The sequence below is a fragment of the Pseudogymnoascus verrucosus genome, assembly GCF_001662655.1.
Source record: "Pseudogymnoascus verrucosus strain UAMH 10579 unplaced genomic scaffold scaffold_4, whole genome shotgun sequence".
NCBI lineage: Eukaryota > Fungi > Ascomycota > Leotiomycetes > Thelebolales > Thelebolaceae > Pseudogymnoascus > Pseudogymnoascus verrucosus.
In genome coordinates, this window is record NW_017263655.1 from 733207 (window position 1) to 760930 (window position 27724).

At 46.7% G+C, this 27724-nt stretch overlaps 15 protein-coding genes across 15 annotated transcripts; 7 read left to right on the plus strand and 8 right to left on the minus strand.

The window, feature by feature from the left end:
* Nucleotides 1-253: 253 nt before the first annotated feature.
* VE01_01625 (uncharacterized protein) lies at nt 254-3593 on the plus strand. Its single transcript, XM_059463377.1, has 2 exons — nt 254-493; nt 547-3593. Exons 1-2 carry the CDS (start codon nt 377-379, stop codon nt 2047-2049), a joined length of 1620 nt encoding a protein of 539 aa, XP_059320030.1. The 5' UTR covers nt 254-376; the 3' UTR covers nt 2050-3593.
* On the minus strand, nt 2234-3544 carry VE01_01626 (uncharacterized protein). The gene is made up of 4 exons (XM_018271145.2): nt 3438-3544; nt 2800-3339; nt 2409-2744; nt 2234-2339 (listed from the first exon to the last, which is right to left on the minus strand). Exons 1-4 carry the CDS (start codon nt 3477-3479, stop codon nt 2253-2255), a joined length of 1005 nt encoding a protein of 334 aa, XP_018134119.1. The 5' UTR covers nt 3480-3544; the 3' UTR covers nt 2234-2252.
* Nucleotides 3594-4049: 456 nt separating the features above from the next.
* On the plus strand, nt 4050-4564 carry VE01_01627 (uncharacterized protein; the record flags this gene model as incomplete). The annotated part of the gene is made up of 3 exons (XM_018271146.2): nt 4050-4179; nt 4235-4290; nt 4348-4564. The coding sequence occupies 3 exons, from the start codon at nt 4050-4052 to the stop codon at nt 4531-4533; spliced, it is 372 nt and encodes a 123-aa protein (XP_018134120.1). The 3' UTR covers nt 4534-4564.
* Nucleotides 4565-4671: 107 nt separating this feature from the next.
* On the minus strand, nt 4672-5384 carry VE01_10738 (uncharacterized protein). Its single transcript, XM_059464190.1, has 3 exons — nt 5143-5384; nt 4950-5078; nt 4672-4878 (listed from the first exon to the last, which is right to left on the minus strand). The coding sequence occupies exons 1-3, from the start codon at nt 5271-5273 to the stop codon at nt 4713-4715; spliced, it is 426 nt and encodes a 141-aa protein (XP_059320173.1). The 5' UTR covers nt 5274-5384; the 3' UTR covers nt 4672-4712.
* A 693-nt stretch (nt 5385-6077) lies between these two features.
* VE01_01628 (uncharacterized protein) lies at nt 6078-6862 on the plus strand (the record flags this gene model as incomplete). The annotated part of the gene is made up of 4 exons (XM_018271147.1): nt 6078-6427; nt 6483-6602; nt 6663-6683; nt 6745-6862. 4 exons carry the CDS (start codon nt 6078-6080, stop codon nt 6860-6862), a joined length of 609 nt encoding a protein of 202 aa, XP_018134127.1.
* A 128-nt stretch (nt 6863-6990) lies between these two features.
* On the minus strand, nt 6991-8518 carry VE01_01629 (uncharacterized protein; the record flags this gene model as incomplete). Its single annotated transcript, XM_018271148.1, has 2 exons — nt 6991-6998; nt 7060-8518. 2 exons carry the CDS (start codon nt 8516-8518, stop codon nt 6991-6993), a joined length of 1467 nt encoding a protein of 488 aa, XP_018134128.1.
* Nucleotides 8519-8922: 404 nt separating this feature from the next.
* Nucleotides 8923-13387, minus strand: VE01_01631 (uncharacterized protein). Its single transcript, XM_018271150.2, has 4 exons — nt 13056-13387; nt 12702-13001; nt 11816-12652; nt 8923-11768 (listed from the first exon to the last, which is right to left on the minus strand). The coding sequence occupies exons 1-4, from the start codon at nt 13163-13165 to the stop codon at nt 10142-10144; spliced, it is 2874 nt and encodes a 957-aa protein (XP_018133974.1). The 5' UTR covers nt 13166-13387; the 3' UTR covers nt 8923-10141.
* Nucleotides 9021-9917, plus strand: VE01_01630 (uncharacterized protein; the record flags this gene model as incomplete). The annotated part of the gene is made up of 1 exon (XM_018271149.1): nt 9021-9917. One exon carries the CDS (start codon nt 9021-9023, stop codon nt 9915-9917), a length of 897 nt encoding a protein of 298 aa, XP_018133975.1.
* A 274-nt stretch (nt 13388-13661) lies between the features above and the next one.
* VE01_01632 (uncharacterized protein) lies at nt 13662-14833 on the plus strand. The gene has a single exon (XM_018271151.2). It carries the CDS (start codon nt 13773-13775, stop codon nt 14562-14564), a length of 792 nt encoding a protein of 263 aa, XP_018133977.1. The 5' UTR covers nt 13662-13772; the 3' UTR covers nt 14565-14833.
* A 1533-nt stretch (nt 14834-16366) lies between these two features.
* Nucleotides 16367-17656, minus strand: VE01_01633 (uncharacterized protein). Its single transcript, XM_018271152.2, has 4 exons — nt 17507-17656; nt 17437-17450; nt 17282-17344; nt 16367-17223 (listed from the first exon to the last, which is right to left on the minus strand). The coding sequence occupies exons 1-4, from the start codon at nt 17585-17587 to the stop codon at nt 16506-16508; spliced, it is 876 nt and encodes a 291-aa protein (XP_018133976.2). The 5' UTR covers nt 17588-17656; the 3' UTR covers nt 16367-16505.
* Nucleotides 17657-17746: 90 nt separating this feature from the next.
* Nucleotides 17747-20066, plus strand: VE01_01634 (uncharacterized protein). The gene is made up of 3 exons (XM_018271153.2): nt 17747-19286; nt 19419-19668; nt 19736-20066. Exons 1-3 carry the CDS (start codon nt 17809-17811, stop codon nt 20009-20011), a joined length of 2004 nt encoding a protein of 667 aa, XP_018133971.2. The 5' UTR covers nt 17747-17808; the 3' UTR covers nt 20012-20066.
* Nucleotides 20067-20109: 43 nt separating this feature from the next.
* Nucleotides 20110-21195, minus strand: VE01_01635 (uncharacterized protein; the record flags this gene model as incomplete). Its single annotated transcript, XM_018271154.2, has 2 exons — nt 20110-20918; nt 21007-21195. The coding sequence occupies 2 exons, from the start codon at nt 21193-21195 to the stop codon at nt 20115-20117; spliced, it is 993 nt and encodes a 330-aa protein (XP_018133970.1). The 3' UTR covers nt 20110-20114.
* A 715-nt stretch (nt 21196-21910) lies between these two features.
* On the minus strand, nt 21911-23128 carry VE01_01636 (uncharacterized protein; the record flags this gene model as incomplete). The annotated part of the gene is made up of 5 exons (XM_018271155.1): nt 21911-22181; nt 22240-22324; nt 22377-22730; nt 22790-22988; nt 23060-23128. The coding sequence occupies 5 exons, from the start codon at nt 23126-23128 to the stop codon at nt 21911-21913; spliced, it is 978 nt and encodes a 325-aa protein (XP_018133973.1).
* Nucleotides 23129-23579: 451 nt separating this feature from the next.
* VE01_01637 (uncharacterized protein) lies at nt 23580-25461 on the plus strand (the record flags this gene model as incomplete). Its single annotated transcript, XM_018271156.1, has 10 exons — nt 23580-23711; nt 23788-23890; nt 23953-24050; nt 24100-24215; nt 24267-24298; nt 24359-24488; nt 24540-24582; nt 24641-24805; nt 24864-25229; nt 25291-25461. 10 exons carry the CDS (start codon nt 23580-23582, stop codon nt 25459-25461), a joined length of 1356 nt encoding a protein of 451 aa, XP_018133972.1.
* Nucleotides 25462-26081: 620 nt separating this feature from the next.
* On the minus strand, nt 26082-27360 carry VE01_01638 (uncharacterized protein; the record flags this gene model as incomplete). Its single annotated transcript, XM_018271157.2, has 2 exons — nt 26967-27360; nt 26082-26911 (listed from the first exon to the last, which is right to left on the minus strand). The coding sequence occupies exons 1-2, from the start codon at nt 27262-27264 to the stop codon at nt 26082-26084; spliced, it is 1128 nt and encodes a 375-aa protein (XP_018133979.2). The 5' UTR covers nt 27265-27360.
* Nucleotides 27361-27724: the final 364 nt, after the last annotated feature.

Here is a 27724-nt window from a genome sequence, read left to right on the forward strand (position 1 = left end):
GTAGTTCAGACTCAAATCTTGATTTGGATTTCATCCGACATCTTTCAACGCCACCCTTCCGCATTAAGAGATTAGGGACTGTGATGCATAATGTAGTGTCTGTTTCATATCCATCGTTGGATCTCATTGCTGATTACCATCATTGATTACATAGCCAGTATGTCCCGTGTCGGACCGCCTCGCTTACCCCCCACTATGCTTAATTGACATCGCTCCCGCCCTCGTGGAATATTGGTTTAGTAATCATTGGTGCCGCCTCCTCCTGCAACAGTGTTAGCAATCATGGTTTATAATTTTTGCCTCACTGTAATATTGATGACTTCTTATATGTCAAGCTGGACTTCTTCTTGAAAAAGTACAGAATGATCCGAATGTAATGCTATATTCGTCGATTTCTCTCTCACCGTTGAAGCCACGCATAATGGCAAGGGTAGGCGGGCATGTTCCAGGTTCGAGCGCAAGGTGCGATGAATGCAGAAGGCGCCGAAAAAAGGTAGGGGCATCATTGAACCGTCAAATGTAAGCATGAAACTGATATATGGATAGTGTGATCTCTTAGAACCGCAATGCGGGCGCTGTAAAAAAAGTGGGATCAGATGTAGTGGTCCTAAGCAAGCGGCGATCTTCGTTCATCGTCATGCCGACTCTTTCAACGCTCACACCCAACGGGGAGCACTGATCCAAGCATATCAGCAACGCGGAGCCACTATGGAGCATTCGGGGCAGTTTTTTGATACTACTATGCTTTGGATTCGATATTTGCGATGTCTTCTCGCAGAGCGCCAATGGTCTTCCTCACTCACCCTCGACGAAAATGTTGGGCTATCTTACAAAACCTCCTACGAACTTGTATATCAGACACTTCTGAACGACTTTAGGCCTAAAAATCAAGGAATCTTTAGTGGCGACCGTATAGAAGGCATAGGAACGAAGCACTATTCGAACATTGCGACTTGCGTTCGGGCTCTGCTTCCACTCTCAAGCCTGCGTATTCCGACACTGGACCATTCGCTGCTCAGCCTCTTGAGCTTGTATTATGGGAGCTTGCATGGTGACGCTGGTTTGGAGGAGTTTGCCTACTCAAGCTACACTATAGCATTGGGGCAATATTCCCTCCTCCTAAACCGCTTCTTGTCCAAAGACACGGAAGTATCTACGCCTGCCTACCAAGCGTTTGTATACATATCGATCTCGATGCTCATGTTTGAACACTTAAGAGCGGCGGCGACTCAGAGCGCTGAATATCTGCCGCACATGCAAGGCGCCCTGGCAGCTTTACAGGCCTGTGGACCACAGCCTCTGCTAACATCATGTGGCATGCAAAAGGCATTCTGTGGTCTTCGTGGCGTTGCAGTTTTCACTGCCATAGAACAACGAGAGCAGACATTTTTAGCTGAGCCGGACTGGTTAAACATCCCTTTCGAGAACGTTATCAAATCGACACGCGACCGCTTGACAGACATAGGAGTACACATCCCAAACCTGCTGCAGTGTTTCGATCTGTTTTCCGCCAATACTACCACTGGGTATACCGATCGAGACTTTGAGACCGGAATGTCTCTGCTTACACAAATTACCGACTTGGAGCAAAAATTTGAAGGGTGGCTATCCGCGCTCGAAACCACAACTTCGGAACCGCTATACTGGTCCCGCAGTTTGCCTACGACACTTGATCGCAAACACCATGACCCTGAATGTGTGCCAAAATACTCCAACAAGTTCCATCAACTTGTCTTCCATTCGGGGCCAGTTGCTGGTCTACTTGTTCACTACTGGAGTTTCCGCCTACAGCTTGGTATGACTTCAATTAAGTTGCAGCAGAGTTTGCTCAGCCATGTCGGCCAGGTGCCAGAGCTGATGCTGGTCCAAGAAAAATTATCTCAGGACCTGCGGAGTCAACAAGAATCAGCTGATAGTACTGCACAGCTTATCCTTGGAGCAGAGCCGTCACTTAGCAGCTGTTTCGAAGGGTTTGTATGCCTACAACCGCCTCTTAGAATTGTGACCAGCTATTTCGAGAGCTTGAATCCACCACTGGCGGTCGTCTGAAATCCTACAAACATAGACTATTTTGTGTATTGGAGTTGAGCACATATGAATAATATACAAAGGACTGGGGTTTAGAACGGAAGCAAACAGCTGGTCTCACGAAGAAAACGGACAAGAGGGAGAAACTCTGCTCTAACCCAAGCACTGTGTGTTATCAAACAGACTGATTGTTAACTAAATTCCCATTCGGATATCTTCCATATCTAGGCCACTTTTGGTAGCAAGAGCGGAGACCAATCCTCGTTTCTGATGTACTGCTCAATTCTAGTTACCGGGACATCGAAGTCGAGCTTTGCAAGCGAGAAAAGTTAGTTCAGCATACAGCAACATGTGTTTATTTGTTTTCGCCTGACACTTACTTGTTGGACGGTAATGATGGACGGATCACCACCATCATAGCCGAAGTCTTGGGAATATGCGTACATCTCGGCGATCTCTTCCCCGTACCCCCCTGGTGCGAGTTTAGAGTGCTCCAACACCGTCGTCTTTTCAAAGGTGGCTGGGACGCCTGTGACCTTGCTCCAAAGCTTGACATAGTCGGACCAGGTAAGTCGATCACCGAAGGCCATGAGATTTGTACCGGCTGGTAGCTTTGTGAGAGCCTTGACGAAATGACCTGCGTCGGAGGGAACAACGAGAGGGATTGGAACGTCACCATTACCAGGGACTCGCAGTATCATCGACCCATCCGTGCGCTATTTACACGTTAGAGAGGGATTCTTGGAACGAAAGATGGATCAATATAAAAACCTTTTCCCAAGGAACAGAGGACTGACCCCATTTCCAATTGGTGACATATAGGCCCATCTGGAGAATCGACATCTTCTTGGCCAGTTGTGGGTGTACACTATTGATATAGTCGACTACATGCGCCTTTGAGTCGAAGTGGAAGACGCCCTTATACTTTCCTCCACTCCATTTTGTCGCGGCTGATAAGGAAGACCAAACGAACAAGTCGAGATTATCTACTGTGGCGACAGCATCAGCGATATTTTTCCCCTGCTGCAGCTCCTTCTCATAACACCACTCTCGAAGAGTCTGGCCTGCTGAAAGCTTGGCCACATGTGCTTCAGCTGGGTTTGAGAATGCCTCTGAGAACGCGGTGTTTCCATACACAATGGAAGCCCCTTGGACAGCAGCCTTGATGGAGTCGACATCGTCTACATCTCCCTTGACTATTTCAATGCCCTTGGCAGCGAGAGCTTTGCTTGCAGGCTTAGAAGGATCTCGAGTAACACCCCTTATCTTCCATCCACCATCGTTGAGGAAGACATTTGCAACAGAAGAGCCCTGTGGGGATCTAGTTAGAAATTGGCTTCCCCGAGGAAACAAAGGCAGGAATTAAGATGTCGACGTTCAATGACAACAATAAGAAAAGCCAAGCATACCTCATTGCCAGTGATGGCGATAATCACAATGAGTTTTGTCATATTGCTAGAAGTTGATACACAATATATAGGGATGCAAATATTTTGAGCTATGTGTGTAATCTTGCTTCCAAAGACAGCCCAATTTATAGAAAATGCTACCCCGCTAGTTCAGATGGTCGTACAGTCCATGTTGAAAATATGATTCAGCATATTCTGGATAAGCGGTCAAATAGGGTAGGCCGCTAATTTCAGCTGATAAATCACTGCAATTCAGAGGACTGCAGAATATCCAAGTTACATCATAATTTTTATTACAAATTATGATTAGTATGAAGATATATGCAGGATCCCAGTAAGGAAAGAAGGGCGCGGTGGCTTGCATACTACTTCGACTAGGGTAATACAGAGTCCCTTGACCATGTAGGCGCAGTCATCGTTCTAAATCCCCTCGACTACCTCGGACAATTATACCGCAGCTGTGGTGTCATTCTAGCGTCTTTCAGAAGACTGGCCAGCGCCTTTGTTCCGCGATCCGGAATAAGTCGAGATATATATATATCCCAATAAATTCCAATGTAAATATTCTAATTATTTCTCAAACGTCTCCAGGAAATTCAAACAATTCTGACCATGTCAAAGACGCCGATTTATCTTATTTCTGTCAATAAGACCCCAGAACGAGCAGCTTTGCTTGTAGGTCAGCTCCTCGACAGTCTTGACAACAACAATCATGGCATTGTCCATATTGCAAATGCCTCAAGTGAGTTGGTCTCGTTCGAGCGTGAATGCAGTTACTGATGGGAATTTTCATAAAGCGCTCCAAGAGCTTGAAGTGGTAGTAGATACCCTCGTGTATCCTCCTGGGATTTTGGTATTTTCCCCTGGAATGATTGTTATTTGAAACTACAACAAGCTGACTACAAGGCAGATTTGCTCTAGTCAATGGACAGCCGAAGAACAAGATCAGGCAGTTACGATTGCAAAGGCTTCATTGTCAAACATCGGCGTCATCACCATTCCTCCAGGACTTGATGTACGTGAAGGCAGTGAAGGAATCTTAAGTTTTCTCAAGGGCGCAATTCAGAATTTAGAAGTAGCGGACGATAGCAAATAGTCGAAGTAAATTATATGTTTTTTTAGGTGGGATGGTCGGTAATGATTTTTGATATCAATATGAAGTGTGTAGAGTAGTACGTATGTAATCACACACTATCTATTATGCGGTTTAATTTGATAATTTTATTGATTAGCTATCTCACGTTTATCACCGATCTCCTCAAACTTTCCCAGCGCCTAGAATATTTTATTCTCAACTGGTACATATGGCTTCTCCCATGCCTCCGCTCGACGCCACCACTGCTCTTTGAAGGGCCGCTGCAATCCTTGCTCAGAGTTACCAAATAACCCTCCTTTTACGAAGGTAATGCTTGGATTCTCTGTAACTGTGGTACAGATTGGCCTAGAATTATGCCACGAATTAGTTAATGTCAAGTACGGAGTATCAGCAACGTCGCATTGGTCATGGCTTACGATCCGCACCGCGGGCAAAAATGCCTATTTGAATGGTTACCAGAGGCAGCTTCAGTGCTGTAAACACTGGGAATAAGCTCGCCACTGAGTCCGACATTGGAGGAAGGCACAATTAAATTGACTTGAAATCTAGAATTCCGTTACTTTCTTGGGGCCAAATGGGAATGCGGCTTCGAAATCGGCAGTTTCTTACAGAGTTCCCCCTGATGCGCGGCAGTCAAGACAATGACAGAGGGAGACATTGACTGGAAGTTTGGGCTGACGAACCGTGACGACGATACCGCCACAATTGCAGTGGCCTTGTAAAGGAGGAAGTGAGGCCATATTGTAATAAAACTTGCAGCAGCCAAAAATTTATTTGACGAAAGACAAAGGCATATCTATATCTCTCGATATTCAGCAGATATTATTAACGTACGAGATGCAGAATACGGGTCAACACGTTGAACAGAAAGCAGCATGCTTGTCGCGGCGGAGTTGTAAGCTTGGCTAGTGCGGCTTCTATTGGTAGAGGGGTCTGTACGTATATTTTTAGCGCCATACTTTAAATCAGATCGACGGCACTAGTATCGACATGGAAGTAAGAGCGCTACCCTTAGAAATACCGCTGGCTGACATGAACTATCGTACATAGCCTATTAGATCCCAGCGCCTCTATGAACCACTCTATATCTTCGATCCAAAATTACCCCTCCTGACATGACCATTTTGGACAAAGGAGCGCTCCTGCGGTGTCTTGCCTTACATCGTACCCTGTATATACCTACCATTTACTAATCATACTTTTGGCGCTACTGTAGATTAGATCAACGCACCAGTATCGATACGGAAGTAAGAGCGCTACACTTGAGAATAGCCATTGCCAACGACCTGCATTGTCATGCCTCCCTAGCTCGCATTCCATCTTCGATCTAAATTACTCCCTCTGACATCACTATTTTGGAAATGGGAGCGCCATAATGGCTTATGTTACATTGCATCCTGTCCCGACCTGCCGTCAAGTAATTATGGCATAGTGTATGTAGTGACTATATAAGTGAACATTAATTCTATGCCATAGAAATTAACCCAACATTACAAACAGCCCTACCAACTATTTTTTATCACCATAACACCCAGCAACCAGACATGGCTCAGAAGACAGCTCTCGTACTCATTGACGTGTACAATGACTTTCTCCATCCCGATGGCAAAGCAACTGCTGCACTCAACGATTCTCTAACCAATTCTGACACAGTTGCCCACATTCAACAGGCTCTACAAGCTGCCCGCGCTGCTAAAATCCCTGTTTACTACAGCCTGCATCAGCAATATCACGACGGCAAGTACGCGGGGTTTGAACGCTGGAATCCGATGTTGCGCAGTGTTGAGAGCTCCCACTCCTTCGAAGAGGGAACATTCGGCGCCGAAATCTACAAGGGTCTCGAACCGGACCCAAAAAGTGGAGATGTTGTGATATCTAAACATTGGAACCAAAGGTGAGTATTTTAGATAGTCATGGCTCGCCGGATGCCTAGCTAACCGTGATCCCAGCTCGTTCAAAAACACCGACCTTGATTGGCAGCTTCGGCAGCGGAACATCACCGATCTCGTATTTGCTGGGCTCGTTGCAAACACATGCATTGAAACCACTGCTCGAATGGCAAATGAAGAGTGAGTAGTAAAGCAAATCGACGAACGTTTGAAAATATAGTACTAACATTTCGTTCATAGGGGATATAAGGTCACGATGCTGTAAGTCTCATGGTCTGGTAATTTCGAGACATAAACATATTACTAACGCTAGGGATTATAGAAATGATGCCACCGCTGGCTGGACTATAGAGTCAATGAAGGCAGCTGTAGAGCATAGTTGGCCATCGTTTGCGCATGAAGTTATTTCCACTGGGGAATGGCAGAAACGACTAGCTTAGCTACTGCATGCTTTCGTCGATAGTAGCAATAGACATATGAGAAAGGTGATGTATGGAGTCAATATACAGCATTTCTAAATTTCTTGACTTTCATATGATGAAATTCCCATAGTATGTTGGCTACGTACCTACCAACCTGAAACTGGGACCTAAGTTCCCTCCCTGACTTGCCTGGGTTTCCATCCTCACAATTTCACTTCGAAGCTCATCAATTTCTGTCTCCATATCTGCCCTATTCTTATCCTCTGCTGTATTTCTCATTTCCTTTGGCATGTTCTTCTGAAGGTCGGTAGTGCTCGTATTCAAGACAGATGGTTCACCGTTGGAATCCTGTTGCAAACCATTGGCTTTGCTTCCGTCGTCGCTGGGTCCTAAATGATCATTCGGTTCGCGCTCGAGCTTCAATGCCACCTCAATACGTAGACGCATCGCCTCCTGGGCAGCTTCTTCAGCTACGACGGCAAAGTGACAGCGCCTGTAGACACCGATAGCGGTGGCGACGAGACCAATTACCTCGTAGGCGAATAGAATTGGCAGGGCATAATGAAGGTGTGGGTTGCAACCGCTGGACCAGTTATTCGTGAGTGCTTCGTATGCCTCATGCGCTGGCAAAGCATATGCCCAACGGTAGAATGAGGGCGAGAGACTGAACGGTAACAAAATGGACGTGACATTGGTTATAATCCAGCTAATGAGCGCCATGGGGATGTACTGGGGTGGAAGCCAGATAGTGAAGACGTCGATGGCGAGGAAATTGACGTGAGCGAAAAGCCATATTATTAGCCAGTTGATGGCGAATTGTTTTCCTGAAAGGATCCAACCGTCCTTGAACGCCCAGATGGCGGCGGATACAAGCAACGAGCCAACCATGGTGAATGTACCAGAGATGATATCCCGGGTCAGAATAATTCGCGTAGGCGATATTTTGTTGTAGATTTTGAACTGCGCGTAGAGTCCGTTAATACTGGCAAGATAGAAAAAATCTTGGATCAGGATTAGCACTATGCATATCGTATTGTACACGGCCCGAGATCCTTGAGTCGTCAGCTGAATGTTTATGGATGATAGAGTCCAAGGGTTCGCGTAGGTGAATAAGGCAGTTGTATCATTTGGCTGGATCGTAGCCAGTGCAAAAGTGCTATTGCGAGCTGTGTAGGCGACACGAGCAGCATTGGAGAGCATCTGAAGGTTGCTGGAAATGGCGCCGTCAAGAACAGTCGGGTATCTGGCCTCATTCCAGATGTAAAATAGTACATTGGATTCATTGTGCTGCGATGCGGCTCCTGAGAGTGCATCTCCCAGCCCCTTGGAGGAACCAGGAGCGGTATACAGCACTGCCCAGTATGAAGTATCACACACAGCCTGTCTCAATTCTTTCTCAGATGGGAATTCGTCTCTCGAGTGCTCGATAAGAGTGGGAAAGCCATCCGACTGTAGAGTCCTGTAGGCATCACGTACAGCATCGCCAATCACTCCGCCATCATAATCCACCCACAGCACGTTCAGAGAGTGTGAGCGCGACGTTTGCTGAAACAAGGAGCCGAAAAGATAGCAAAGAAGGCCAAAGAAGAGAAGCTGAAGAAGGACAAAGTTTAGCGCAGCTGCTTGGAAGAAGCTGGCACGACTTGTTTTCAGCGATGGATGGGTAGCAGCCATCCTTTTTTTGCTGGCGAGAGGGTAGGTGTTTTGGAGGAGTAAAGGTAGCATCGTGAAGGTAGTATGGACCTTAAGTGTGCTTGTTACTGGCTGGGTAGGGCCAACCGGGCAAAATGAAGCCGAGGAAAGCTTTGTATGCATTGGGTTTGCAAGTGTGGACCAAGATGATTATATACAGGCAGCTAAGAGCCACCTCCTGCTCACGAAGGCTAGAACCTAGCCGTTAGCGTAATTATATTCATACGGCGCCTTGTAAGTAAAATACCTTCCCATTCTTAAAGTAGTATGGCTGGATTAGTCAAGTGTCAGCCTGCATTACGGTGGGTTTATATGGGATACGAATATTGACGCTAAATTTCCGAAACAGGCAATATGTGCGCCTGCCCCATTAACAGCGAAGGCGATTGCTAGCAAACGACTATATATACTGCCATAGAAATTACATTTAAATCGCCGAACTGTTCAGAATAAGATACAAAGCGCACTTTATACTCTAATAAACATGGCCATCCTCAAACTCGCAACCAAATGCCTCTTCCTTCTTTCTCTCACTCAGCCCTGGCATGGCTTCGCCGGTGCTGAGGTCTTGAAGCAAACGTGCATCAATCACTCATGCAGCGCCAAACGCGTTACCCTCTCAAACCCCCCCGTCAATCTTTGGGATGCTAACGTCATCACCGGTTTTAACGCTCTCATGCTCAGCTTAAACAACCAGAATGAGACCAAAGTTGTGGTTTTCGACAGCGACACAGCTGATTTCTGGGCCGCCCCTATCGACCTGAATATCTTCCTGCCAGATGCAATCCCAGGACGCAATTCTTCGGCTCTTTTGGAGATGTACTACGCAAACTTGGATCTTCTCTTGACAACCCCAGTCATTTTTATCGGCGAGGTCAATGGCCGAGCTTGGGGCGCTGGAGATGAACACCTGCTTCGAATGGACATGAGATTCGCCGGGCCAGGTGCACAATTTGGCGCCCCTGAGGCTGCTGTCGGACTTATTCATGTTGGTGGGATGCAGCAGCTAGTGAGGTTGATTGGTCCAGGCCGTGCGTCTGAGTACATGCTCGCCGCAGCGCAGGTCTCTGCTACCGAAGCAGCTCGTGTGGGATGGGTAAATTCCGTGCATCCTACCGCCAAGGCTCTTCGAGCACATGTTGATGGTTTGGCTGCGAGGATTTCGCTCTTTTCTACCGAGACAATTCGGGCCACCAAGGCTAGTATTGCCGAGCAGGCCCCTTTGAAGGCAGCCTTGGAAAATGATCGTGCTCGGTTTGATCAGTTGGCAGCGCTGCCACTGGTGCAGCAGAATGTGGAAGCCATTATCCGGCTGTCTCATAACCAGTCTAAATCTTGGGAAGAGAATAACAACGATAACATTGTTCAAAAGCTCTACTGAGCACTGTGGCCTAGGTGTATTTGGCGCTTCAGCACGTGGAGGAAACGGCTTTATCCTAGACTGATAGATAGACACCAACTTGCTTTCTAAACCTAGACATCTGGGGTTTGGAGATTCAATTTAACATCCTTCAAGAAAAGGCGACGTTACACACATTGAGCAGCAGGCGTGAGATTGTGCTGTACCGCTTAACCTTCGCCGTACTTTGACTTATCTCGTTTTATTCAAGCCTTATTAATGCTCTTATGGTCTTGTAGTTGCTGGACTATCCCCATATGCCCCTTGCGAGCAGCGAGGCTTAAAGCCGACTCGCCACGGCCGTACACGTCCGGGTTAACACCCTTATGGGCAAGTAATAGCCTCACGACCCCTTCGTGTCCGTTCTCAGCAGCCCTTTGTAACGCAGTGGCTTTAAATGGCGAATCCTGAAAGTCTGGGACAATATTCTCGTGCGCAAGCAACAGCTCCACTACCACCTCGTGCCCTCCCTCAGCTGCATCTACAATCGGCGTCGTGTAAGTCTGCATGCTAAGGTTATTTACGTTAACGCCCTTTTGGGCAAGCAGTAGCCTTACTACTTCTTCGTCCCCTCTTTGAGCGGCGCTGTGCAGAGGTGTGTAACCACCAAGCCCATCCTGGGTGTCTGTATTAATGCCGTCCTTGGCACATCTGGCAAGCAACAGCTTGATTACCGGTACATGCCCGTTGCTAATTGCAAACGATAGTGGTGTTTCCTCCCTTCTACCGCCCTTACGGTTTGGGTCAACCCCATCTATGTCAAGCAGCAGCTTCACTATTGGCAGATGTCCGTTCTCAGCTGCCAACGACAGAACAGACTGGCCGTAAGAGTCCATAGATTCTGGGCCGACACCCTCCTGGGCAAGCAACAGCCTCACAATCGCCTCATGGCCTTTTCCAGCAGCGAAATATAGAGATGTCACCCTTAGGCCAGTAAGCTTTGACGATGGGTCGACACCATCTGTTGCAAGTAGCAACTTTACAACCGCTTCGTGCCCATTCTCAGCTGCGTAAGAAAGCGGTGTTCGCTCGTTGCTATCCTTTGCATCTGGACTCTGCCTGCCAACTAAAAACTGCACAGCTTTCTCGAGCCCAAAGTATGCCGCTAAATGTAGCCCCGTCATTTTTCGTGGTTGGTGAAGCCTAACTATGGCTATTTGGGTTATTACTCCATATAGTTGTGATTGACTCGCGGCCTCAACCTGATCTTGTTTGTCGAGGAAAGTGGCAACTTCTGGGATAAGTGTCGAATCCTCGCGAGCATGGAGCCCCCAATTATGTGCCGCGTAGCTGTAGAGCACATTATCCTCCTCCCGTTGTTGTAGTTGCTTGTCTTCTAGCCAAATTCCACTCCCAAACTGTTCAAATGAGAGATATGTGCAGCATATTGCTGCCATATTGGTCTCTATTTGAGGAAACCATTTCCCTTGCGTCCGCTTGAAGTATTGCTGTGCTGTGTAGTGGACTAACCGGATGATACCGCTCTCTTCATCGATTGTAACCAACCCGGCGCATACAGAGACCATGTCTTCGACTGGACATATATTATCTTCGTCAAATTCAAACGATTCTCGCTCGATAGCAAGTGCGACCTCAAGTTGAGATGTGGTAAGAGGTGTCTTTGCGCAAGTGATCCAATAGATAACCTGCACGGCAAGCTCCCTTTCGTCACTAATCTGACCTTCAATTCTCTCCATGGCATCCTCGTACGCCTTGTCATATGTCTCATCGTACGCTTGAAACCCGCTCGGCAAGTCTTCTAAAGCTTTCCGAATAGCCTTTGGTGACTTTTTGCCTTTTATCGCATCAAGGTAGAGCTTTGCAAGTAGGAACCTAGATGTAGATTAGAGTTATTTCTCCAGTATATGAGCATAACATACATTCCATCAACAGCATTCGCAATCCTCTTCTTTATCTCATCCTGTAGGTCTGGGCTCTGACGTACACACCTAGGGAGACCTTGGATATGACCGTCGATGTATCTGCGTACATCGTCCGGGTGTGCAACGATCTCTCTCTGAATAGCATCCGTAAACCTTTCCCTGATTTCAGGGATAAATCTCGACGTCGCAAATATGTTTATGCGTGTTTTACACTCAGCCTGGAGATTAAGGATGGCTTCCAAGAATTTTGTTCGGCCACTGTCGGATACTTGACACTCATCTAGGGCGTCGACGATAATGAAGACCCTCGAATATATGGTTGTAGCCACCAACCTAAGACTGCTTAAAATTTCGGCAAAAGACATCTGCTTCTTTTCCCACTTATAGCGATTATAGAGGGTCTGCACATTATTCGGGATAGAACGCTGGCGTTGAATTAGCTGCTTCAGCAGGCTCGCTAGGAGCTCTTCGGCCCTCTGCTCGTGTTGCCGCCGGAAGTTACAATAAAGGTACGCAACGCCAATGCTCTTGTCATCCTGGAAGCGATTATTCAGCTCGTCAATTGCGACAGAGGTGAGTATCGTTTTCCCAGCTCCAGGCATACCAGGGCAAAACAATGTCTTGCTAGTCTCTACCCACTCTTTGAACTCGGGGGATTCCAAAAGCCACTTTCCAGTTCCTACATGCCGCCGATTAATAAAGTCGTTATGCTGAGGTCCATAGTTGAGTGGGGTAATCCAGTCAAGAACAACATCATGTTCTTTATGCCGTTCTTGACTGTCTTGCCGCACATGCAACTGATCCAAGCTGGCTAGTATCCCTACAGATATTTGACTAAGATTTTTTAGTCAACTGCTCATCTTCAGAGGATATACTTAATTACCTGTCAAATTTCCCTTGAAATGCGTTCCAGAGGGTAACATTCACGATAATACGACTTCGAAGCTCCTTTATATCGTCCGGTTCCCATTTAAGTCTATTCCAGATTCTTTTCGCTCTGCTCCCGGCACCTGCATAGCCCGACTTTAGCTCACTGTACTTGTCCAGCGTTCTTTTCAGCTCACTAAGAACGTCACAGCAGCTATTGGTGATTTCCCTCAGTTCCTTCGCCTGTTTCTCATCGAGATCCGGTCCAGACAGTCGATCTTCAACATCTTGAAGCACGATAGAAAGACTTCTCGCCCTACATAACCCGAATAGTTAGCCATGGCTAAAGAATTGTTGGGATGTTACACACTCGTCAGAGATGGCCTTAAATTGACTTGGCGCATTGACGAATTCCTTTCGGATTCTGTTGGCAAGCTCGACCGCTGCAATAATGTCGCCTACGCTGAAACCAAAGCTCATTGTGATTTTGACCTACTCGTTCTTCGTGGAGGGGAATGGTGGTGGAGGGGTTGTTACACTCATGCAAATGAGCTTATCGCTTGCGCTTAACCCGATGAGGGTTGCTGCGCACTGAACGAGCACCCCCAAGTAATAAAGATGTAGTCAAATCCCGTCACACAAGGTAAATGGTTCGTGCCTGGCTGTAGAAGGCTCCACAGCGGCAACGGCACCGGGTGGTGTTCCAAACTTTTTAGCGGGGATCCCAGAATATGGCAGCGCAATCGGAAGATCTTTACTTCGTACCCCGCCTATTTCAATTCTAGGGCTTGTCGAACATGGACTCCAGATTCCACTTGCGGAACAGAACAGTTAAAAAACAATTCTCTCTGATGGTAGTATATTCAAAGTGAAATGTACAATTAGATAAAATCTACAGGCCTTGTAGGTGGCTGTGGTGAGTCCGTTAGGGTATGTAAGTAGTACAGTACCAAGATTATTTGAGATGCCAAGATCTCAGCCGATGGAGAGAAATAACCCCAACCTGGAAGCAGAAACATTACTTTCCACTCAACGAAGGACTGGAAACCCGCCCAAGACAAAAAAATACTAGACACATAACTGCAAAATGGCACAGCAGTACGGCCACATATCCGCCCAGTTTGAGAGCACCATATCAAGCTTCACTAACGAATCGGGATTCGTGGTGGTGCGCACCGCCTATGCCGACGACGATGCCACCGACGCTGCACAGTGGTCCACGGCACTTGCCAAGCTACAAGAACTCACACTGCCCTCCGACAAGTTCGCTCTTCCAGTCATCGCCGATCCAGCTCTCAAGGGAGCCTCGTATGATGCAGTCCGCACGGCCTTCAACACCTGGGTGAACAACTACGAGGAGGGGCACATGTGGCAATCAGACGTGCGTCGGGATTGCTGCCTTGTCCTAGACGGCCCGGCACTAGCATCACTCCTCCAAGCACCCGAGCAAGGGGGGAGTCCTAAACAAGCAACCGGGCAAACACGGAGGTCCAAACAACCCGCCCCAGTGCCGTGGGTCGTTGTTGTCGATGGAAATCATCCTTCTACAATACCTTATAACGGAGGCGGACCGTATCTGGGCTGGATGCGGGTGCCTGCCCATACAGTGGAAGATCTATTTGTGGACATTGAGGTGACTTCGTTAGTAGAAGCGTGTCCGACACGGGTATACGATGGACAGCTACCGCTATACGGCAGGGAGTTGATTGATCCTGAGGGAGGCGTCGAGGGCCGATACAAGTTCCCTCAGGGCACCCCCCGAGGCGTAGACGCAGGCAACGCTATGCTAGACGACATTGAACGGGCTCTTGGTAAGGAGGCGGTCACACAGTCACGCGGCGTTAGCGGAAAAGTAAGACAGAGGGGTTCTGTTGCGTAAAACTCTTTATAATGTAAGTATGTCATGATTAAGGGCAAGGCCCACGTTGGAGATGCGATGGCAAGTGGCTGGGGCGGCGGGGCGGCCGGGCTATACCATACGTATGATGGCGTGCAAGTGGACGTAAGTGGTAGGGCTCTGATTGGAAATAAGCTTGGTGGGATGGACTTCTAGGAATGCTGTAGTTTATGTTATGCACTCTTTAGAAGCCGAATTTATTCAGCCATCATTATTATCTATTCAAAGCCGGAACTTATAACTAATCGGCGTGAATCTAATTTAAGGCATAACCTATTGTCTAATTTGACACCTTTACTAAAGAAACCTTGCCTTAATCCATCAAGGTACATCTCGTAGGCGGGCATATAGCCATCCACTAGGAATGTTAGTAACAGCACTGATAAGCCAAAATACTACAAGACCTACCAAATTTCCGAACCTCGAGCTCCGTCATACCCAACCCACCCGTTCTTTGCCGGAGTTTCTGTTCCTGCTCTTCTCGCCACATGTAAATAGTTTCTAAGCTCTGAACATCAAGATGAACCATGAAGTCAAGCATCGAGCTACTCATAAAACTATCACAGTAGTTTTTGAGTTCATCATCGAGCAGCAACACATCCTGCAACCGCGTAGAAGCAAGTTTTTTATCTGTTCCTTGAGCGTCTCTCCATATGTTCTTGACCTCGGTGTGGCCTAAGGGTTGGAATCCTATACACCAACCTTCGAATATTATCACGTCTAGCGCAGGGTGACTATCCGTCTTCTTCCAGTTCGCCTGGGTAACCCGGTCTCCCTTTCCGTTGAACAGGCTCTTGTCGAACGCTGGCCAGAATCATGCCCCGGATTTGCCATCGCCCACCATATCATCTGTCTCTGGACGGAATTGGCGAAAGAATGCCTTAGCTAGCTGGACATCATGTGTACCAAGTTGACCTCGTGTCCGCAGCAAAGAGTTTTCCGGGTTCGCTAGTATTATTCGTTTTTGCTCAGCATGAGTGTGGTATAAGTCGTCCAAGGAGATTTCTGCAACATCGAGATTATAACTTGTGGATAACTTGGTTACAAGTCGTGACGCTACTGTAGACTTTCCGGATCCCTGACATCCGGAGATTCCGACAATAATTGTATGGTTGCGTTGGTCTCTAGACGAACAAATATTTAGTGTGTGTTGTGCTTTTTGTTGTCTTTGCTCCGCTTTGAGCTGGAGAAGTCGAGGTACGAGGAACTCTAAAATGATATCCTCCGTATGATTCATAATGAACAGCATACATAAAGAATAATCTCTAATCCTCTGCGTTACTATACCTTTATATGAGCTTAACGTACTGCGTGAGAAAGTTGCAATTAAAAGCTTGAAGCCCCTTAAGCCCTTTCACGGCTAATAGATCAACCGACGGCTAAATTAGTGGTTATACTCTCGGCCACGGCCAACAATAAATTTGCATGGAGGTAGTATTTAATGCTAGATGATCTAAAGTGAGAATGCAGTGACAGAAGCAGGCCTCAATGAGAGAAATCATTATTTAACATGGGCGTATGTATATTCCATCTCTGCTGCTTCGTTTATCGATACATAGCATCCACCAGCCCCCTTCGTCTTGATGGACGTCTCCATTAAGAATACATAGGTGTTATCCATGCGCATACCACAAACTAAATATGTTGGTTTACTATTATATTGTCTGTTCTACACTCAACCGATATGAGTGCCTAGATATGAACGCCGGGAAAGCCTTGAAGTTGAGACATTCTAGCAACTTAAACTAGTTCGGCAACAATGTCATAATTCGAAATAGCTAAAAGGGCATCATGGTACATTGACCTTTAATTGTAAAAAATAAAGAATAGAAGTATTCCATTAAATTAAAAGGGGTTTCTTTGCATGATGGTTCTTGGTATCGTCGTAAACTCAATTCGCATTATTCTAGAATGGCAGTGCTATTACCAAAACAAGTCTTCTTCCTGTTGTCTTGACAAGTCCGAATTGCTCCATGGATCGATTGTACTTGGCCCAACAGATGAATTCAAAGGACTAGATTTGTGAGATGGCAGAACTGGTAACACTTCTTTTCTGGTAAGAACATCTGCACTGTTAGGGATAGCTTCCGCAGGGCCTCCAATCGATGTATTAGAAGGATCAGCCGTTGCAGTCGTCGTGTTGTTATGTGGATCGGCCATTGTAGCCGTTTTATCGTCGTGAGTCGGTCGTATCGCGTCACGATTTTGAGGCTGATAGTCGAACGTATCCGGCATGGATTGGAGCATTTGAGGGTTTCCAACTTCCCATGATCCTTGCTCAAACGGGGTGCCTAGATCCATCTCATCTGGAACTGGAGAATCCTGTCGAACTTTGCGAGGTGTGGAGGACGTCACGCCCGCAGTATCGTAGTCTACCTGCCACCTACGAACTTCAGCAACAGTGCTTAGAGGGGCGTCGTCCCAGACTGATTTCCTTGGCCCGAACGATGCTAGTTGAGCAGTCAAAAGATCATTATCTTTTGATGAAGATGCTGCTTCTCTTTGTCTTTGCGCGGATGGGCGTAACTCCATTCCGTCGGCAAGTAGTTCATCGGGGATTACACGGAGAAGGCCCACAAGAAGGTCTTCTGTCTCCTCTAGTCGTCTCTGAATCATCTTCTTCTCCTCTTTCACTGGACCCCTACGTGATATGAGCATCATTGCATAAATGTTGCAAAGGGTTGAAATATTGGCCGTACCTTCTCTTTTGGTCCGTCCATGTGCAATTTCTCCCTGAGGTGCGACATTGGCGGCAAATGGGCCTTTCCCACCACAACTCAATAATCAGCGCCAATTCTTATTTTCTACGGAAGAGTATATAATGGTAACAGGAGGAACAAAACTAGTTACACACTTTTCTCCGCTACACTGTACAGGTATAAGCATGAAGTAGAATCAGACTAATTTTGCTAGTGAGATCTTACCTTTTGTCGTCTGTTGTGGCAGTCGATGCAGGCGACAGAGATGCGGTGTTGCCGAGGCTTCTGAGTGGATTCGGATGCCATCGATTAATCCCTTAGCAGTCTTTGGAAGTGAGTCTGTGGGAAAGGTAGATCGATCGCTAGAAAACGCAGGAGATAAAGAGGGTAAAAGTTTAAGGGTATATTAGTGCCTCTGCCTACTTATCTCGGCTAATCTTTTAACCTCAACCATGTCTGGATGTGTCCCACGCTGGCCCATCCCAGCCAACCTCATCAGAACGTCCGCCTAATCACCAATTGCTGGCATGTCCGCAAGTTCGATTTTCAGCGCGCCCGAGATAGGATGTCTTACTGCAACCAAGCCGCAGGAGACCAGGTTCACCGGCAGCAGCAGTGGCGTTTTCTTTGTCAACACTGTGAAGCAAGCATTCGCTTCTCTCGCCCACGGTTCGCCACAGGCTCAGAATCTCCCTCCTAGCGAGGAGACGCTCGTCAGCATCGATGACAATAATGGTCGAACCACTTATCGAGCAGATGGCCATGGCCAGTATCATTCCTCGGGCGTGTCAGGGCTCGGCATCTTGCCGCCACGAGACGTCGCGCAAAACCTAACTACGGAGTACTTCAGAGATTGGCATCCATTATTCCCCTTCCTCTCTGGACCAGACTTTCTTTCAGACCTCGGGGCAGTCTATGACGACCAAGAACGAGATCCAGCCAAAATGTCAGGTCCACAGCTATCCCGCTTCGTCATTGTACAAGGCGTTATCAACATCGCTGGGTCACAGTCACCCGGCGTCCTACCAGTTGCTTGCCAATTCTCCGACCCTACGTCGTTGCTACAAGCATTGGCTCCCCTCGCGTTTCGCTACCAGACGAGTTCCATCCAAGCGTACTTAGTGGTGCAACTTTATCTCACTTTGAACATGTCATTGAGGCATGCTGCATCCATAGGCGGATTTTTGTGGCGGTCTTTAGCCCAATGCGGTCTCCACAGATGTCCGTTTCGATATGGACAACTCGAGCCTCAAGACCAGATTATGCGCCAGCGTATCTTCTGGAGCGCTTACGTACTAGATCGCTACCTTAGTCAAGCAATTGGAATTCCTCTTGGTATTTCTGATTCGGATGTTGATGTGTGTATCCCTACAAGGATAGAGTTGCATGGTTCGGCTGGAACATCTCAACATCACTTAAATGGCGGTTCTAGCCATGACCCTAATGTCTCATCTACCGACGCAAATACAGCAGAGGATGGAATATTTGTCGCTAAGGAGCAGACTAAAGACCAGTTACCGTTCCAGAAGGAAGAGATCCTTGCGAACTTTGTTGAATATGGCCGACTGCTTGGCCGCATCGTTGAAACATTTCACAAGTCAATACACGTCCGAGGCTGGGACAACCAATCCGTCCTCGTCCTTCGTTCTGATGTGGATCGTTGGTTTAATAACCTGCCAGATGCTTTGCAAACTTCCAGAATGCATAGCAACCCAATGGCACCCGGTCTCGTAGCTATTAAGGCTCGTTTCGGCCCATTCTTTTTGATTCTTTATCAACAACTAATTATCTTACTCAATCGACCAAGTCTTTCTGTTAGAGACCACAGCGGCGAATTCCAGACCGCTTTACAATCTTCTATATCAGCTGCCTGCCTCACAATATCTGCAGTCCAGACTGAAGATCGACTTCTATGGTCTGGATATCTATCTTCGGTGTGGATGTCTGCTCTAATCATTACCTTCGCTTGCCAGCTAGGATTATACAACCGTAACAAGAGCATTCGGTAAGCTATGCGTGTTTGATCGTCTGTTCGCTTTTTCACTTTCTCGTTCAGGGGTCGTGTACTTTCTCTGTTTCTCTGCCCATTATGTGCATTTCAATCTCCGTAAACGGTCTGGCTAAGGCATTTTTTTAGTGGAATTCAGACATGCTTGACCATCCTGCAAGGGATGGCTCCACGTTGGCCTACAGCTCAACACTGCTCTGAAACCTTAACAGCCCTGCTCAAGGGTTTAATTACCTCGAAATCCGGAAATTCCATGCATCCGCCAGGAATGAGCAATTATATGCCCTCTCGAATTATTTCAACGCAAGACACGCCAGCATTTAAAAGAACAAGGCTTGCTATGCAAGATGAGGGTTCTGACAGACTCACAAACTCTCTGGTAGGGTGACTCGTCGACAAGATTGCTTTCACATAACATTAGCAATGACTATTACTAACTGATACAGGAGACACAAAACAACGTGGCCGACAATAATATATCGTACCTAAGCAGACAAGCCACGGGTTCGGAGAGCGTGCGGCACGTCAACCGCTTTGCTGGACCGAACGGAAGACACCAGAATGAACTTATGTATGATTCGCAGCTTATGAATGCATTTAATGGAGTTTCTCGAGGCACACTTCCACATGATCACGGAATTGTTCAAAATGGCCAGGAATATGATATTTTTAGCAGTATTAGCTGGGAAGCACTGTACGAACAAGATATCGATCAGATTTAGTACTATTAAATAAACAATCTAATTTATCAAAGGTTTAATTCATCTTATTTCCATGGCACTAGACCTGGTCGCTCCCGCCAAACCAGTGAGCACATTCATGTGTCTAATTGCAGTGTTCGGGCACCGGTGTCAAGAGCTGTTCACCACTTATGGCTCTTCTTGCATTCTCCATCGCCATCCGTTCCATCTTCGCTAACGTCTCAGTCGTATGCGTGCCAAGATGGGGAACAAGAAGTGCCCGTTCGTTGGATATGAGCTTCTCATTCACGATAGGCTCCTTTTCATACACGTCCAAACCGACACTAGTGATATGGCCGCTCTCTAACGCATCCGCCATGGCAGATTCGTCGATGATGGCACCGCGAGCCGTATTAACGATAACTATTCCTTTCTTCATCTTGTCGATCTCGGGCTTGCTAATCAGGTGCTTCGTCGCAGCGAATAGAGGAACATGTACTGAGATGACATCGCTCGTGCTCAGAAGCTCATCGAAGCCTACATAAGTACCTTCTTCGGCCTCGGTCGTCGTAGGCTTTGTGCGAGTGTAATAGATGATATTCATCCCAAATGCCCTAGCTCTTTGAGCGACAGCTTTACCGATCCTGCCCATGCCTAAGATGCCTAAGGTCTTTCCTGATGGATCATTACCGAAACCGACGTCCTTCTTGAAATTCCCTTGGCGGAGTCTCAGCAAACCAGGGTTTAGCTGTCGTAGGGCTCCTAAAAGAAGGAAGATGGTGAGATCTGCAGTGGCTTCTGTAACAGGATCAGGTGCATAGGTCAGGGTGATACCTCGAGCCTTGCATGCTGCGGTGTCGATTTGATCATAGCCCGCACCATTGTGACATATGGTTAGAAGAGAGTCTGGAAGGCGGTCAATGAAGGCCTTATCGAAGTTGCCAGCGACCTGTGCATCAGTCAGTTTAAGCTGATATCATGCAATATTAATAAGCAAAATGAATAAGAGCGAACAATAGACGTGAATTTTTGCATACTGCTCCACTAGCCGATGTGCGATAAATGACCTGTGCACTTTGATATTTCGTACTAAGGTCCTGGAAAAACTCTTCTCGGGATTTACTTGTAACCGTCTGTGTGTCCGCTACCTTTCCCAGTGCCTGATAGTCGGCAAGAGCGTGGCGAACAGGGTTAAAAAAGAGGATTAAAGGACGTGGTTGCACCATTTTGGGATTTAGTGGAATATGTGTGTGGTTGGTAAAACTACTCGGCACATATATTTTCTTAGAAAGAGATATAGCAATTGTGGTTTAACATTTCCGTTCTTATATTCCCCTAGGCAGTTCTCCGGTTGTTCACGAGGATGGGACAGGTCTGGGTAGGATGTGTGAGGCGTGCACTCGAATCATAGTTGAGGCTAAAAGTATAGCCACCCCAAAAACACTAACCAAGAAAATTACATGAGGTATATTAGATGTACAATTCGTCATGTACGGATCCAGAGCGATATCTGTAGAAATAGAACGTGTCTTTATGTATTAGGGCAGAGATAGTACATCGTTAGCATCATTAAAATATATCTGTGTTCTAAGTATCTGAATGCATTTCAAAACTGGAAGGTGGTTGGTTCTATGGTCTTTTCGCAAAGACGAATAAATGAGGATTAGTAGCATGAAACCTGTACGTATGATCGCTTGTACTGTGCCATGTAATAGTTTAGCTTCCTTGATTAGAAAAGATACCCATAAGATACGTAATAATTCATAATTCACTTCAAGATATGTACGATTATCGATTTTAACGGACAAGTTTTTGATAACTCTACACCCAAAACCAGTCCTAGAGCCGTCGCAAAGTGGCCGAGATAACACCCACGTAGGTTGTCATGCCAAGAAATACTCATGAACAGATATATTAATTTCTATATATAGTATCTAGAACCTACGAGCTGCAAAATGCAATGCCCTTCTGGATATTACCCTTTAACTCCGCTATTGCGGTAGCTAGCAAGGTCTCTTCATGTTTAGAGATTTCGCTAACAGACAGTGCCTTCTCTGCTCCAGAAACGCCAAACTCAACTGGCACCGCAAAGTAGTCTACACCAAGTGACTTGGCTATTTTGTCTCCGCCTGGAATGCCAGGTAGGTACAGATAGCATTCCTCCTTAATGCCCTTCTCCCCCGAAGCAGCCTTTAGGATAGACTGAACGAACCTAGGTGAAATCTGGTTAACTTTACATCTGACGAAGGAATCACTTAGGAGAGACATACCTAAATCCTGCATATGCCATGCAAGTGGTGGCTGACCCTGCACCGGCCTTGGCCTTGACGATCTCATCGCCGCCAAATTGGACGCCTTTGCTATATGTTAGATTGTAGATTCATGTGTCATGTGTATTGGTACTTACGGTAGGTGATTGCATCTCTTTGATCATCAGTCAGTTTGACTAGAGGGTTGGCCTGGCTTAGCAGAGGCAAAATGGTTGCACCGCTGTGACCTCCCACCACGGGGATTCTCAGGGACTTAGGGTCTGAGATCTGGAGTGCCTGAGCTGTGAAAGTAGACGCCCTCACAACGTCGAGGGTAGTAACACCGAATACCTTCTTGGGGTCATAGACGTTGTGTTTCTTTAGCGTCTCAACGGCAATTGGTAAAGTGCTGTTGACAGGGTTTGTGATTATGAGAACAAATGCCTTGGGGCACACCTTAGCAATCTCAGTTACAAGATCACGAATGACAGAAGCGTTCGTCTCGAAGAGTTCTAGGGCACAATTGTTAGGTAAGAGGCCTCTATCATAAGACTTATGGCGAGATTCTCACGGTCACGCGTCATGCCTGGCTTGCGAGCAATGCCGGCAGGTATCACGACAAGATCTGCGCCAGTCAATGCCTTACGAAGACCATCGTCTGCTGCGAGAAAACCATTGACGGGCGCGGGGGTGTCGATGTGGTTAAGATCTATGGCGACACCAGGGGCGTGCACAATGTCGTAGAGAGACAATGCGGACACTAATGGGCTCTATTGATACCATCATATGTGAGAAGAGTTCCACTTTGTAGTGTATAATTTGGTTAGGTGTTTAGGCTTACAGTCTTTAGAAGCAGACTTAGTGGTTGGCCAATCTGGCCGGCGGCCCCTAGAACAGAAACTTTATGCATTTTAAGGTTTGATATTCTTAATGCCGAGATAATCAGTGTAGTGCGTGCTGCAAGTCAATGCTTAATTACTCGGCGAGGAAAACAGCCGGAAGGTGTGTTTTATAGATTCGCCAGCCGTCCAATTCGGTTGATATTTGTGCCTAAACCATTATCCTCCCTGTGTTAGCCACGATTCTTAGTCTAACTAATCTGTCCGGGCGAGACTCAGCCAGCTGCTGACTGTGTCGTCTTGCCCAGCCTCCTGTCACACAGATTGGGAAAGATCAAAGTTCTAAGGGAATCCGGGGAATATGCGGGGAAGTAGTGGGTTGCGAATCTATTCCCCGGATTTCAGTATTACCCCCTGTACTTGAAACCCTTATAAGTCCACTAAGTCCATTCGTAATCCATTGTAATTTCCGACTATTGCCCTTCAGAAGCCTCGTTGTTCATTTCCATCTTCATCTTCATCATGACCTCCAAAGTCGATATTGAGCCAAACGCTCACCACCTTGAGTCCGTGGACATGGCTGAAAAGGATACCAACACCCCTCGAGATTACGCCGGTGCTGTTCTTACACGAACCCCAGCAGAGACCAAACTTGTGAAGAAGTTGGACTATCGAATCATGGCATGTTTGCATAATGAAATGGCAACGACACGCCAGCTAATATTACCAGCCAATCTTGTGGCTCATGTTCTGGTTGAACTACCTCGACCGTAATGCCATCGCCATTGCAAGACTCAACTCACTTGAAAGTGACCTGAATCTCAAAGACTCCGGTACGTCTACTCCTTAAATTATGTCGTTGTCGTAGAAACTGCTAATATGTTCTTGTTCGTAGAGTACCAAACTTGCGTGTCGATCCTTTTCGTCGGATACATCTTCGGAGGCATTCCCTCTAACATGTTGATTACTCGTGTCAGACCCTCTATTTATATGGTAAGGCAATTCGTACACATCCCTTCAAAAAGTATTGACTCGTGATTAGGGCAGCGTCATGGCGGTCTGGGCAATCGTGTCTGCCTTAACGGCAGTCGCGAATAACTACATTGGCCTTCTTCTTGTTCGATTCTTCTTGGGCATTACCGAGGCACCTTACTATCCGTAAGAATCCATCTGGGGACCATGAAAAGCTGAGGCTAATGTAAAGTACAGTGGCGCACTCTACCTTCTGTCCATTTTCTACAGTAAGTGCTCCATGTCCCATCCATTCTTTCTTGTACATGAAGTAACGTTAGTGTGATTAGCCCGTAAGGAAGTTGCAACCAGAATGGCCGTACTCTACACCGGAAATATTATAGCGACGGCGTTTGCTGGCCTTATCGGCGCTGGTGTGTTCCATGGCATGGATGGTCTAGCCGGTCTCGCTGGATGGCGGTATGTTTCACCATTTAAGGGATATCATTATTATACTGACTTTAGATAAAGATGGCTCTTCATTCTTCAGGGTGCGGTTACATTTGTTGTCGCCGTTGGGGGAATCTTCCTCTTGCCCGATGACCCTTCAGTTACTAAGTGGCTAACTCCAGAGGAAAGGGTCATTGCAGTGCACCGGATTCATCAGGACACTGTTGGCGAAACTGGGGAAGCTACTAGTTTTGGCGGTTTTAAAGGACGCCTTAAAGGATCGCAGAGTTTGGCTGTTCGTTTTCATCCAGCACATGCATCTCGCAGCCAACGGTTTCAAGAACTTCGTAAGCTATTCCCATTGACACCATTTTTCGCACTAGTGAACTAACACATTACTTTCAGTTCCCAACTGTTGTTGAAACCCTCGGCTTCGATACCACCATCACCTTGGTTTTGACATGCCCTCCATACCTTATCGCAGGAGCAATTAGCGTATACTGGTCATGGTCTTCCGGAAAGTACAACGAGCGGACATGGCACATTACAATCGCCAAAGGTGTTGCAATCCTCGGCTTCGTTCTGGGCTGCGCTACTCTCAATATGGGCGCCCGATACTTCGCTATGATAGTTTTCTCTGTGGGCACATATGCCGTTAACAGCATCGTGCTTGGATGGGTTAGTTCCACATTCGGTCAGACAAAGGAGAAAAGGGCCGTTGCCATTTCTATAGTGGTTAGCACTAGCAACATCAGCTTCATTTGGACTCCGGTATGTACTCTATTCTCTGTTATTCGAATGCGCCTCGTCCAAATGCTAACATTACTTTTAGTATCTTTGGCCAAAGAGCGACGGCCCACAATACGTCACGGCACTTGCTTCCTCGGCAGCGTTTTCGTTTGCGACCCTTGCGGGTGCCTGGGCGATGAAGTTTATTCTCATGAGACAGAATAAGAAGATTAGACAGCGAGAGGGTGATGCGACTCTCTTCTTTGCCTATTAGCTAATTAAACCCCATTAGTCTCTATCTATTGCCTCAAGCCTTTGCGCCCATCATTACTAGGTGCGAAGATTACATAGTTATAGTACCACAAACAATCACTTAGTTTAGCGGTCTTCTGTCTTGGGTTGTTTGTAATTAGAAGGGTGTATTTGCAAAAGATACGCATCGCTGTATATACCAAGCATCAACACGACGGGCTGTAATTTATCTTCGACGTACGCCTCGTCGCTCATGTGAAGCGCATCATAGTCTTTAGTCAAATCGCCTAACACAGCTCTCACAGCGTGTATGGATGCAACCCTGCCTTCGTTACGGCATTCAGCTTCGTAGAATCTCTAGATGATTAATACAAACGGGCCTTCATTGCCTCAGTGGTTCAAACCAGCAAGCCGACCTCGATACCATTATATCTAGAGAATAACTCAGGTTAGCTCTATAAGAGACAGGTATCACAATGCTAAGTCGGTCGGTCGGAACTTTCTAGCTCGTAATTGCTAGCCACAAGGAGAATTTTAGTTGAAGATAAAAAAATTATAAATTGTTCAAGGCTGATACTTAAAAATAAAAATAATCTAAATCTACGCTATGCAGCCCCTCTTCATGGGTTTCTTATCTACTACTTATTTGTTCTCCTTGATGTCCTCGCAAATAGCCGCCGTCACCTCTTTGGTGTTATACTGTCCTCCTAGATCAGCTGTCACAACGCCTTTCGAGCATACTCTCTCTACTGAAGCCATAAGAATGTCAGCTGCCTCGGCCTCTCCTATCCACTTCAGCAACTCCGCTGCCGACCAGATAGCCGCGACAGGGTTCGCAACACCCTTGCCAGTAATGTCAAAGGCAGATCCATGCACAGGTTCGAAGATGCTAGGGTTCTTCCTTGTAGGATCTAGGTTGCTTGAAGGAGCAATACCGATAGAACCAGCCAAGGCAGCTGCGAGATCTGAAATAATATCCATGTGTAGGTTCGTGCCTAGGACGGTATCGAGAGAATGAGGGTTCGTAACCATGCGTACAGTCATTGCGTCAACCAACATTTTATCCCATATAACGTCAGGGAAATCTTTGGAGACCTCGGCGGCAATCTCATCCCAAAGAACCATACCATTGCGCATGGAGTTCGACTTGGTAACAACCGTGAGTAACTTGGCCGGACGCGAACGAGCCATCTCAAATGCAAATTTCATGATGCGCTCAATGCCCACGCGCGTGAAGATGGCGACTTCGGTGGCTGTCTCCCATGGCTGACGAAGATGCGAGCGTCCACCTTGTCCAGCGTACTCACCCTCTGAGTTCTCGCGAACGATCATCCAATCGATTGGCTTTGTCATGGATGTTAAGTAGGCTCTTGTGCCAGGAAAGGACCTGACAGGCCGTACGTTGGCATATAACTGCATAGGACCTCGCATAGCAAGCAGTAATCCCCATAGTGATATGTGGTCGGGTACATCTGTAATAGCCTGTTAGAAACAAGTGGACGGAAGTAATGGACAACGGATGTGTACCTGGTGCTCCAACGGAACCGAAAAGGATAGCATCATACTGTTTCAGTGACTCTACACCACCTTCAGGGATATATCTGCCATGTTTCTTGTAGTGATCGCTACCCCAAGTAAGATCCGTAAACTCGAGACTAAATGTCTTGAGAGTGTCTGTCAAGACTTTCAGCACGTCAACTGCTGCACTGATGACCTCCGGTCCGATACCATCGGCTGGTATGCAGGCGATTTGATAGTTCTTGCTTTTATTAGTCATGTTAAGTCGATACCAAGTAATATGTGCTGAGCTGGGGCTAGAAGGCATAGGATAATGGATTCAACGACAACTATTGTGGCGCGGATTTAGCATAACTTGTCAAACAGGGTGAAGGCTATATAATTTAAAGTTGAACTCTAGAAGTAGCCTCTGTTTCGTAAATCAGTGCGGCCGAAAGATTAGCAGCGTTACTACATAATCCTGTGTGGTCTTCAAGGTTATTTGTTTAACCGCCTCACGTGGGAGTGTCATTTTCCAAGTCGGACTTTGTGGATGGTACCATTAGCTTGTGTTAAAAGTTTAACCGACTTCGGAGCCTAATCTTATCGAATGTAGAACTTCTACGAGACTAGTTAAAATATAAAAACGATGGTTAATTGCATACATAAGAAACGGTAGAGCTAGTAAGAATAGAATCCTTGTATAGCTCAAAGTTGGGAAACGTCGATTAAAAAATCCAATCCTGAAGCTCTGGTAATAATAATAAAAACTAACGAAAAACGGCACT